Source organism: Epinephelus moara, chromosome 24 (genome assembly GCF_006386435.1).
Source record: "Epinephelus moara isolate mb chromosome 24, YSFRI_EMoa_1.0, whole genome shotgun sequence".
Taxonomy (NCBI): domain Eukaryota; kingdom Metazoa; phylum Chordata; class Actinopteri; order Perciformes; family Serranidae; genus Epinephelus; species Epinephelus moara.
Window position 1 is genome coordinate 38395589 of NC_065529.1, and position 12317 is coordinate 38407905.

At 42.5% G+C, this 12317-nt stretch overlaps 1 protein-coding gene across 1 annotated transcript in view; it reads left to right on the plus strand.

Annotated features, from left to right (window-relative positions):
- Positions 1–3575: 3575 nt before the first annotated feature.
- Positions 3576–12317, plus strand: part of nav1b (neuron navigator 1b) — a 79592-nt gene continuing 70850 nt past the window's right edge. The window contains exons 1-2 of the mRNA XM_050038340.1: positions 3576–3782; positions 3870–4604. Coding sequence (XP_049894297.1) covers positions 3875–4604 — 730 coding nt within the window. The 5' untranslated portion in view covers positions 3576–3782; positions 3870–3874. The remainder of the gene's footprint in view (positions 3783–3869; positions 4605–12317) is intronic.

Here is a 12317-nt window from a genome sequence, read left to right on the forward strand (position 1 = left end):
GAGTTTTTACAAAGAGTCTGAAAACTTTCCTTCATAGGAAATGATTTGTTTAGCAATGGTTTACCAAAAATGGTTTGGCTTAGGGTTTGATCCGAGGGAGGCTACATACAGTTTATATTGTTTTTGGTGAAATATTCCTTTAACCCCTGATAGGAGGATTTATGCATAGATGTCCCACGATAACATCAAAGGCTTGCAGTAAATTTGGCATGTAGGAATTTGTTATCTTATGATTAATTAAAAAAAAAATTCCCACCCCTTAAAAAGAAATAAGCTATTCAATGTATCATGGGAGTGAGGTCACAGCCGGTGGTCTGGAGTCAGCAGGAACTCGTGATGAGGAGGAACAAGATGTGACATTGTTTCCAGAAACTAATTGCCAGATCAAACGACCTCACTGGTCCGTGAGCCGCCCCAGGTGCCCTGAAAGCCAAATAAAAAAAGCAGTGGAGTGTGGTGCAAACCTATTGTGAGAGTTAGAGCGGTACCCTCTGGGCATTGTAGCTAACAGGTCAATCATATCCAGAGGATCAGCACCAGCTAGCACGCTTGCATTCAGAGCTGTGTTGCGGAAAAGAGCAACTTAATCACCAGCGCTGGTTAAACAAGAAATATTATTTGGTGAGCACATCATAACAACACAAGGGTTGCATCACAGCAGTTATGGAAAAGGTGGATGTATTTTTGGCAGCTGTGTTTGTGCAGAGGTCTGGTGCAGATGACATGCAGGCAGTGAGAGAGGGTGGTTTCCATGGAGCAGCGCTGCATGTGAGCGCTGCAGAGCCTCCTCAATCCTCCGGAGAGACGACTGTGTGGAATATCTTAGAAAGATGATTACACTCATATGTTTGCAGAGAAGAAGAAAAAAAAACCCTGCCTGAAAACAATGTGACTGGATTTTCAATTTAACACAGTCGTGCGCGTGTGTGTACATGTGTCTTACACTGACGAGACGACATTTCCAAAGTGTGGTTTTGGGTGTGTTCCTTGCTTACACTGGCACATCTTGTCACTCGCTCAGTCTGCTGGAGTGAAGTCATTTGGCCGATACACTTTGGGGATTTTAAGCCAAGTTTTCTTTTTTATTTTTTTGTCAAGCAGTGGACAAAACTGCACAATCATTTTTTGTTGGTTAAACAGTTTTCACAAACATCCCAATATCAGGTTTGGGGGGTAAGGGAATACAAGTAACTAAATTACATATTTAAAATACAAAATTTGAGTCACTGCACTCGTTAAAGTTACAGCTACAGTTTAAATAGGTGGTATTCTGAATACAATTACTGTATTATAGAATTGGAAATAGATTATTGAGAGGATTACTTTTTTCTGTTTTGTTTTATTTGCTCCAACATCATGTCCCAGCTGAATGCAACGCAAGCGAGCGTCAGTTTGATTGCATTTTTTATTGGGATTTTCCAACTGAAACTGGAGGGAGGTTGCAAGGAATTAGAAAGTTTCTTGGAAATCACGAGGGCTAATTTTATTTATTTTTTATTTAATTCAACCCATATTTAACAAGGAAAGTCCCGTTGAGATCATTGATCTCTTTTATGAGGATGACCTGGCCAAGACAGCAGCACACAAAAAATTACAGCCAAAAAACCACACCATAAAATACATAAGATACACAAGAACAAAAAATATAAGAACACCAACGCACAATGGCAAGACCCAACTGACTCATTCATCCTTGTACGAATGAGAGCTTCAAGGTTATTCCAAGTACTTTTCCACTAAATATTACAGTATAAAATGTGTTTTTTCTGTTTAAAGCATACAAATGTAGAAAGATGGAAAGTACTTGACCATGTTTTAAGTGGTTGCATCTCCAGTTGAGCGCACAGCTGAGAGGTAACCTACGTGATTTATTTACCTGATGTAGCAGAAGTCTTTAATTTTACTTTTATCTAACCTGGAAGTCCCATTGAGATAAAAAATCCTGGCCAAGGTAGCAGCCAATCAAAACACATTAAAATGCAACAAATACAACATATAATACAAAAATCCACAATAAAACAACGATTCAAACACAGTGGCCTCTCAAGAAAAACAAGCACATGGGGTAGAAGATGTATTAGTGGATAGCTCCTTGAGATGAACCATCTCGTTTTCGAGGGGGTCCCCCACAAAACACACAACATGCTTCATTACAGTGGACAACATAAATCATACATACATGGCTCTCATTTACCGACCCACCCCCACATCATTCCCATAAGACCGCAATACCCACAAACAACAAAAGGGATGTATATGCCACAAGACACCTGGAGCATCAATATGATAATAATAATAATAATAACAACAATAGTAGTAGCAGGCCTTACAATACAAGAGGACAAGAAGACATCAACATCACGAACAGTAACATGATGTTTTTGGATAATAACAAGTTTTTAAAGAGAGGCAGTGAGTCAACTGTTCTTCTGTTGGTCGGCAAATTATTCCAGTCAGGGGGAGCTTTGAATTTAAGGGCGTGTCTGCCAATTTCTTGGTTAGTTTTGAATGTCTCATCAGCATGTTGCTATCACCACATTCTTAACTATGCCCTTAAAGTCGTCATTGGATATATGTGTTTCTTATTTTAGACCTTATTGAAGATTGTTCCATGCCCATGGTGCATAGTAGGAAAAAGGTGTTGCTCGCTTGCAGTCAGGACACGGTTTAAAATTCATGTGAGGCAAGCTTGAAAAAGGTGTGCACAGTGCACCTGCCACACGACAATGGCAGAAGAGATGCACAGCTGGGAAACTGTTGTATGTTTTTGGCATGTACATATAAGACCCAGACAAATCAGCTCAGCAGGAAGACTTTGAAGTATCCCAAAAGTAATAAGAATTTAGAGTATGTTACTTAGTTTGAGCAATCCAATGAAAAATGGTACAAATCACATTTTAGGGCATGTCTTCAGTGATCTGGAGTGAGATATGTTTCAAAAGTAACCCTTCCACTTTACATTAGCCTTTAACATTCATGTCATCATTAATGATATTATACAAGAAGAATCCATTAATAGCAGGATGACACTTTGCTGATTTTTAGCATATGATTTATGCAGCTGTTAATCTGGAACTGATATGGTAAGGAAGCTCAGACAGGATCAAGAGATAATCTGGATGCTCCAGTTGTTGCATTGTGTGGTCTGATAATTTATGCTATGCTCTCTAATTACATATCTAAACGTGTATATATTCACATTAATAACACGTCCACTACCATCACAAATCATGCATCATGTTGAGTGTATTGAACAGGGAGCACTGGAGGTGAGGGTGGGAGGGGGAGGGGAAGAACAAAGGAATCAGAGGATATGGTGGGAAAGCGTGTGTAAAGAGGAGAATGGTGCCTGGGTTTAAAAGCCACAGATGATTGTTTCCCATCGCTCTTTTGCTTTTCGCATATTCAGCCGAGACACGGCGAAGCATCTTTAAATGAAGGGAGAAAAAGAGGAAGGAGGAGGAGGAGGGAGGATGGGAGGGGAGTCGGAGGCGAGGGAGAGGCAGCAGAAAGCAGGGGGAGGAGGGAGCGTTTTTTTGCGTCTGCTGCCGCTGTCATTCCGCTGCTGCGCGGTTCAGCGGCAGGAGGCTGTGCTGAAGGGAGGAGTGTGGAAAAAAAATCAGAGGAAAGGAGGACGGGAGGGAAGGAAGGAGAGAAAGGGAGTGCCTGGGCAGCACTGCAACAGCTGCAACTGCAGCAGCCTGTCAGGAGGAAAGAGGGAGAGAAGGAGACGGAGGGGAAGGAAGAGGAGGCTGCAGGACTGCCTGAGAGGAGGCAATTTTGTATGTATGGTTTTCCACAAGAAAAAGGGTTTGATACGGAAGCCTATTTTCTCCCTTGCTGATGCTTTTCTATATGGTCTCATGCAGGAGGCATGCTTGGAAATAGTGTGAAAGGCAGAGAAGGAGATTTGAAGATGGAAAGGACGGATAGCACAAAGGCATACGGCCAAGCAGATGGCAAAGGAGTTGGTATGGCAGCTAAGAGGGCCAAGTCTGGAGTGCCCCAGAGCACACAGAGGAGTGAACTGAAGGTGTACCGGGCGGGCAGCTCTGAGGGCAGGATACCAGTGCCCTCCAATCTCCGCAAGCAGAGGTCTATGACAAACCTGGCTGTGCTCACTGATGCTGAGAAGAAGTTGCACCTTTATGAGCCCAAGTGGTGTGATGACATGGCCAAGCCCGGAGCGGGCCAGACCAAGACGGGCAAGCCAAAGACAGCAGGGGGTGGCAGCAGTGCCGGAGGGGGTGCCCCGCTCTCAAGAAACCTATCCAAATCTGAACACTCGCTGTTCCAGGGCAAACCCAAGCCCTTCAGCCCTCTGGCTGCTCCATCTGCTCTGGGCAAACAGAGCCGTATACCTCGTGCTCCGTTTGCTGAGGTGAAGCCCCTGAGCAAGGCACCTGAGGACGGGAAGTCAGATGACGAGATCCTCTCCAGCAAAGCAAAGGCTGCTAAGAAGCAGGGAGCCGGAGCCGGAGGGGAGTCCGGCTCCAAAGGCCAGGCGGAGGAAGGGGGAGACAAACCCTTCCTGAAGGTGGACCCAGAGCTGGTGGTGACAGTGCTGGGCGACCTGGAGCAGCTGCTCTTCAGTCAGATGTTAGGTGAGTACGACAGAGCAGTCTTGATACCGCTACCACCCCAGGGCCCATACAGTACGTGTGGTGGCCATGTGCTACAAACGCCCCGCTTGTACGATCTCAGTGCTTCTCAGCAGCACGCCCCCTTTGATACAGCCACCACTCGGCACCTGCTTGCTGCTGCAGACCCACATTCCCCCTGAACGGATTTTATGCAGCAAACCAACTGAGAAAAAAAACAAGACATCCTTGTTATGTTTGTATGCTTGTTATGCCCCTCTTCCTATTATTTCATTGAATCCTGCATCAGTTTTCTTTTAACTGTGAAAATACCAAAGCTACAGTGATGCTCTATTGTTCCTACTCCTCCAGCATGTCGCTCAGGTGTCTGAGGCTTGGTGCCATTGATTATGTGAAATATGCCTGCTCCCTATCGTAGCATTGCCGGCCGATTGCATGAAAAAAGCCTGAGGGGTTGGGGATTATTACCAGCAGACTGATCTCCTTTCTAAAGCTCTTGTTTGCTGCAACATGTGCCGATGCACTCGAGGGTCCATCCACCACTCCACGTTCGCCTCCATAAAAAGAAAGGTGGGAAAGAAGGCATGCCATATTGAATTCATTTTAGGCACACAGACACATATATAGCCTCCTCCCTGCTCCATTCATCTGTAGAGCTCTGACAGATGGTTTACACCCTGTCTACTACAGCGGTGGAGAGAAAATGGCTTTCTCTCAGGAGGTGTGGATCAGGCTCATCAGCAGGAAGGGCTTGATGAATAATAATGGTATTGATCAGATCATGGTGCCTGTGATTCTGATGACTTCATCAGTTTTTATTTTCTTTGTGTGTCAAAACATGCCTTCTTGTTTGACTGCAGGTGTATGTATCTGTTTACGGGTTGTATTTCAGTCACATGACAGCAGAAGGTGTCATTGTTTGTGGAGACTTTAGGATTCAGTTTTACCCCAAACTTGGAGTTCAGATACAGTTCTCCTCTGTTTTTGCTTCAGGGTTATATTTGACATCTTAGATTTTGGTTATTTTACTCTTCAAACCCTGAATCTTTTGGCTGTTGTTGTTGTTTTTGAAAATTTCTTCCTTTAATGCATAAAATTGCAAAGGGGTTTACAGCTTTAACGTCAGTGTTTTGGTTTTTGATGACACTTTTGGAAGGTTTTTTTTATTTTAAAGAGGTAGTTCAGATCTTTTGAGGTGGGGTTTGTATGTGTTACTTATCCATACTCGCTGTGTTTACATACAGCATGGTAGATGTCGGATGCCATGCCTCCTGTTTGGAGCAAAAGGGAGCAGCTGTAAAATGCATTTTGGCCACCTAAAAAAGTCAATAATAGTTTAAGTGTATGCTATAATGAGAATATTTTTACTGCTTTACTTTGACGCAGACAGCCCTTTTTCACAGCTGTAGTTCCCCATCTATGCCCATCTATGCAGACTCTGACGAAAACAGTAATTTTAGCTCATTGAACACAGGAAGTGCTGGTCTACCGCTGCTTGGATCAGTTAATTTGTTTATGTTATTGTGTGAATTCAACGAACTCGTTTAAATGCCAAAGTCACATAACCTCACAAACCAACTAACTGATCAAGCCAGTGTTGGACTAGCAGCTCCTGTGTTCAGCTATGTTAAATCACTGTTTTTCTCAATTGAGTCTGGCTTTGAAGAGAGCAAGCTTGAGATCCCCATCAGATATCGCTGTCTGATGCCAAAGTGAAGAAGTGATGAAAATATATTCTAAATATAGCAAACACCTAAACTGTTGCAGATTTTTTTTTCTGGTGGCTTAAATACACTTTGTTGCTGCCCCCATCAACAGCAGTGCATGCGTGATGGTACTTTTGCCTGCTTCTCCAAACTAGGAGCGTGCTGACTGACTTTTAATGTATGTCATACTCTGACAGTGAAAAAGTACCTCATACAACACTTCAGAAGATCCGATCTGTCCCTTTAAAGAACAGGAAGATTAGAGTGCACGTTTCTCATACATTGACAGTTTGCATTAATTCATATCCCTAGAGTCCTGTCATGGTTCAAGCATGTCATATACCAACAAGGTTTTCATGTACTATTCAGTTATTTGTCATCCCATTGCTCTGATATCATCAGGAGAGCATGTTCTCTGTTGCATCTTAATGAACACATTGGTGGTGATTTAATCTGTTATCCACGCCTCATTAGCCTATATGGACGTCTATCAGTCATATCGGTCACACTAAGAACTGTAAACAAAACAAGGATATCATGGATAGCAGTATGGCAGCATTGGGTTTTTTTGTTTGAAACTACGACTGACATCTCTAAAAGCTCTGCAGAATCCGGCACCACACCCACGTCTGCTTTATTAACCTAATTGCATAAAATTTGCAGCAGAACGCCTCAAGCTGGTACATCTTTTCTCCTCAGTGTTACGCTTCAATCTGCAAGATGTTTCCAAAATCAATCAAAAGTCATTACTCCTGAAAAAAGGGCGTTTATTATCTAAATGAATTATTCATCTTCATTTACGATGCTAATCCCATGCGGGCCTTTGACACGAGTCAAGTGCTTTTGTGCCCTTGAAAGGAAAATGAGCCACAAAAATAGAAACAAAACACGGTGATAGAGGGGCAGGGGAACTATTGCAGCACCAGGTATTGACTTAAACTGATCAGCAAGATGAAGAAAAATATCTTTAATTACAGTGATGTTTTGCATTCATGTCAGTATTATCTGATTACTCCTCGCTGCAGATCAGACTGCAACTTTTTTCCCTTGTGCCGTTACTATACATGTAACAGTGCACACACTTGTTACTGTAAATAGATCTTTTTATTCATAGTCTACTATACATTCATGGCCTACTTAATGCTTAATACTGTGCTCTGCTTCTGCAGCATATCTCATTATGAGCTCACTAAAAGGATGCTTTTATTTCTGTCCATAGAGGGTCTCTTTGTGTACCGTTTAAACTCCCCATGTAAGTTTGTGCATGGTGGCTGTCTTACAGTACTGGAACATTGGTTTCCTCATCACAAGACAAGGCCGCGCATTATATAACAAAATAAAGAAACACTTTCATCCAGATCGAACTGAATTTGAGGCTTTTATTTTGTAGTTTTATAATCTTACAAAATACTTACAACTTCTGTTCAACTCAGGTCCTCTTCCTTGTCACGCAAAGCGATTGTCTGTCGTATAATAAATGAAAGTAGACTCAAATTAGTTGCTTGAAAATGATGAATGTACCATGACAAATAGATTCCAGGTCATTAGGATGATAGATACACTATACCCACGATGAAAGCAGAAGATAAGAGTTGTGCAGACAGCAGGACTCCTGGAAAAAGGGGATGAGCAAACCTCATTTCATTGTAATTATATGTGATCTGTCATGCAAGATTTCAAACGTAGCGATGGCCTACAGCTATGAGGAATCATGGTGGAGCAGTGAAATAGGTATACGGGTGAAGCAATGGTCACAGATTGAATTATTTGGAGCTACACAGACACGCAAGGGTCACAAAACATTGACTCTTAAAGGTACAGTACAGGTATAGGTAACATGAACTCACACTCATAATCAAGTTATATCTGATGATGTACTGTTTGCATACCTCAGTTGGAGCGGCAGATAGCCTCAGTTAAATTAGTGCCTCTTTTATAAGTTTCAAACATGTGCAAAAGAAGAGTTATGAGCAAGATCAGTAGCTTCTTTTTATATTAAGTCATGCTTTGGTGTGCTGACCGGATGGAGGGTAGTACCAACACTGTGCTGATAATGTTTACGGCTTTCTAGTTGATCAAATTGGGAAAAAACAAGGGCCACTTTAAGTCACGAGTACAAGCAATCTGACTGAGAAACAGCCCCAGATGTTGATCAAAAACCTTCGTCTTGAGTCTGAAGGAGCAGAGTCAACTAATATCATATGTTAACACTAAAGTGCTGTGTTAAACATGCCTCAAGTTGGATGTAATAACAATGTGCTGTGACAAAACCCAGAATTCAACTGCGTTTCACCAGACCTCTGTAGATAGGAACAGGGTTCCCACGGTCATGGAAAACAAAAATCACAGTTTCATTTTCCAGGCCTGAGAAAGTCATGGAATTTCATGTGTAATGAAATTAATTGTTACAGTAATCTCCTGCAGATAACATTCCAGGTCTATGAAAGATAATGGGAATTTTATTTTCTGTAGCTGTTGACGTAACGTAGCTCTAATATGCACCAATGTGCAACAAGGTCTTGTTTACTATTACATACGTTATTTCATTTTCATTTTTATTTTCATTTCTCCATTTTTCTCCTCCTTCTGTCTCTCGCTTCATGTATGCCAGCTACTGATGTAGGGTCAGTTTCCAGTTTACCTATGCTAGCCCCACTGCTACTTTTAAACTGTGCTGCAATCTGAGATGGAACAATGTTCGTTTTAGACATTGTGAAGGGTCATGGAAATTTTATAACGGGTCCTTGAAAAGTCATGAAAAAGGTTTGAAATTTTGTCCATGAAAATGGCCCAGAAGAAAATAGTAGCTAAAGTTAGCTAACGTTAGCTAGTAACATGTTGGTGAAGATTCTCAGTCATCCAGGTCATGGTAATCTTAAGAGCTATATCGTAGGCAACTGGTTGAGTTTCTTGAAGGCGTTTCATCTCTCATCCAAGAGGCTTCTTCAGAAGACCTTTCACCCTTTGTGTTTCAGGTGAAGTGTCTTCAAGAAACTCGAGCAAGTCCAGTTGCCTACACTATAACACTGAAGGTTAGCTAGTAACTGTAGCCTGACAACAGTGCATCCATATATAGACTTGAAATACAAAAGACAGGCATTCTTAAGCACATTTACTCATCTGGCCCAAAACAAGACAGCAGTTGTTTCAGTCATGGACCCAACTGCACACAAAATAGTTCTCAAGTTCTCATTATTAGACTCCTGAAAGCTTTCATAGGCACGCTGTGTAAAGGTGAAATAAACATCACGAATGCTTTGCTACAAGCAGAATCTAGAGCTATGTTTGATAAGGTGCTACATGTTCCTCCTCTGGATGTTATTCCTCGGTGGCAGGATGGTTGGAGCATTCACGGGTACCAGCTGCAGGGTCGTCAGCTGGGGGCCATCCCTCCTTGATGTTTCACCCCTTTAAACCCAGAACATCTCAGGATGGTGGGGCATTAGGGACGTCTCCCTACCGCTCCCTGCAGCTGGACCCAGGACTAGGCGAGGCAGGGGCATCCTTCTCCCTGAGCCAGGTCTGAACCTTACTGCATACTTCTTGCACCTCGGCATGGGGCAGTGAAGACTAGGATTAACCTTCGCCCTTAGAGGGGTTCCAGCTCCGGGCTCTGGTCAACCGTAGCCATCTTGAGCTCGTCTCGGCTGCCATGGCTGTCTCGCTGGTGGCTTTCTTTAGTTGTCTGGGTTCCAAACCGATCTTTTGTAAGAAATAGCGCACTGATGTTGATGGGAAACCACGGCAGCCGACCTCAGTAGGAAATAAGGATGCATGCCACCCTTTGACAAGGGCCTCATCAATCAAGTCCTGGTACTTTGCTTTCTTTAACTGGTGAGAGATGGCTAGCCTATCCTCCCAAGGGACTGTAAGTTCTGCAACCAAGATGGTTTTCGTGCTCCTTGATATTAAGATTAACATTAGTAACATTAGGAGGTCTGGAGGATGAGGCAATTTCTAATGACTTTTCCTCATTTTGTATGGATCATATCCAACATAAGTTTCAATATTCTGATGATACCTGCTGTCTGCAGGTTCATCCAACCCTTTCATGTAGTCACGTTCTTCTGTTTCCATTTCCCGCACTACATAGAACAATGAAGAAGTGGATTTGAAAATCAGGAATCAAGATTTCATTTAAATAATGACTCTAATCACTGAGTTGTAGCCGTACACTGTGAGCAATGTATGTGGCCCTCAACAACGAGATCGCCCACTTCTCCCTCTCTTTGATCACTGTGTTTCTTTTCATTGAAGCGCGCAAGTTATTTTCCCATCATTTTTCACGAACTGTATCACTTGCCATTGTGAGAAAGTCTGAAAAACTCTAGGTCCATTTCTGGCAGAAGAAAAGCTTCCTCTTCTGGTTTAGTGCCATAAAGTGACCTCATTTTTTTCTCTGTCAAGTAGCTCAGATTCCCTGTGAAATCTGATCCAATGCAAACAGACTTTAAAATGAACCGAAGAGGCAAATAAAGACTGTTGTTCCACTCACTGATGATCTTATTTTGTTGTGGAAATTTGAATAGAAATCAAACCAATGTCTAAATCAATTGGGGCAACAAGTGGGACCTTTTTAAAAGTTGATTCGTCAGTGTTTATAGGGTTAATAACTAAGGGCCTGTAGCAGTATTTTAAAATTAATTTAGCCATACTTTAATCTGTTGGCACTGTGTCGATACAGAGCACTTCCTGTGGTGTTGCGTGTGTGGTCATTCATGGGTCTTTCCCGTTTCACATTTGCTTCAGTATTCTGTCCGAGTTTTCCCTCTCTGTATTGACGGCATCACTGCAATGCAGCGTGCCAGAGGACTGTCAGTCACTGCACAGGAACACAGGGCATAATGCATACAGTTTATACTCAAAACAGCTGTGATTCACATGTGCGCTCTGCGTCCAGGATTCAGGTTTGAATATTTTCCCAGGAAGTCATCATGAATAAATTAGCAGTGTCCCACATTAAGAACGTGGTCAGTGGGGTTTGTGGATGTGATGCGACTCAGAGATTTATTCCTGGACTCAAGGACTTTCAAGGACCACAGTGGAAATAAGTGTTGGACCGTATTTTGTTAGCCTTAAAATAAGTAGATGTTATTCTGTGTCTCCTCTCTCATGATGTCAAATAAAATAAACTTAACTAAACTGAATATCTGTTTGGGGTCACAGGAGCTTGTGACTATCCAAGTTTAGGCTGGGAGAGGGGTGGAAACTCCCTAGGGCAACCCTGTCTCCTGGAAATTGGGTTTATATGCAACAAATTTGCATTACCAAGTATGTTTTTAAGGTCTCCAACAAGTCCTCCAACCAACATGACCACATATGTTGTTTGTTCATGCCTTCTAATATGACCCACAGGAGTGTTTCCCAAATTAGTGCCCCTGTTAGGTAAAGGAAAAGAATCATGGTTGGTTTGACATGAGGCGAGGTGACGTGACAACCTGACATTAACATAACTTAATATAAGTCAGTGCGAACTTTTGGTGTCATAATGGACACCAACACTGGTCTCCTGGGTCAAAGTCGTGTGTTTTTCGACCCTTCCAACCACCCCGACCACCTCCCCAAGCAGGCTGTCTCACTTTTTATACCACGTCATCGGATTTCCATCTTTGCTTCTGTCGTAATTACAATGGCCATTAGAGGTCGTTGTCACTAAGTGGAAACTGGGGTCATAAAAAGCATGAACCAATGACTGTATGTAAAGATGGACAGCACATCTCCACCAGAGTCCTGCACTGGGTTGGGTACCCGCAGGTATCCGACGGGTACCCGCAAAAACAGCTGATTTGCGGGTGGTTTTAAAAAAAAAAAATTTTTTTCCCGGGTTCGGATTTGGGTGGAAAAAATAACATGCGGGTCAGATCGCGGGTTTTAGATAAACACATCAGTCATTAGTTCGGTAAACTACAGATAACTATCTTGGTCATTATTTACTCTCTGAGGATCACCTCCGCTATTTCGCAACGGTCATTGGTTCAGCTGTTTACATGCGTTTCACCATCTAATAACA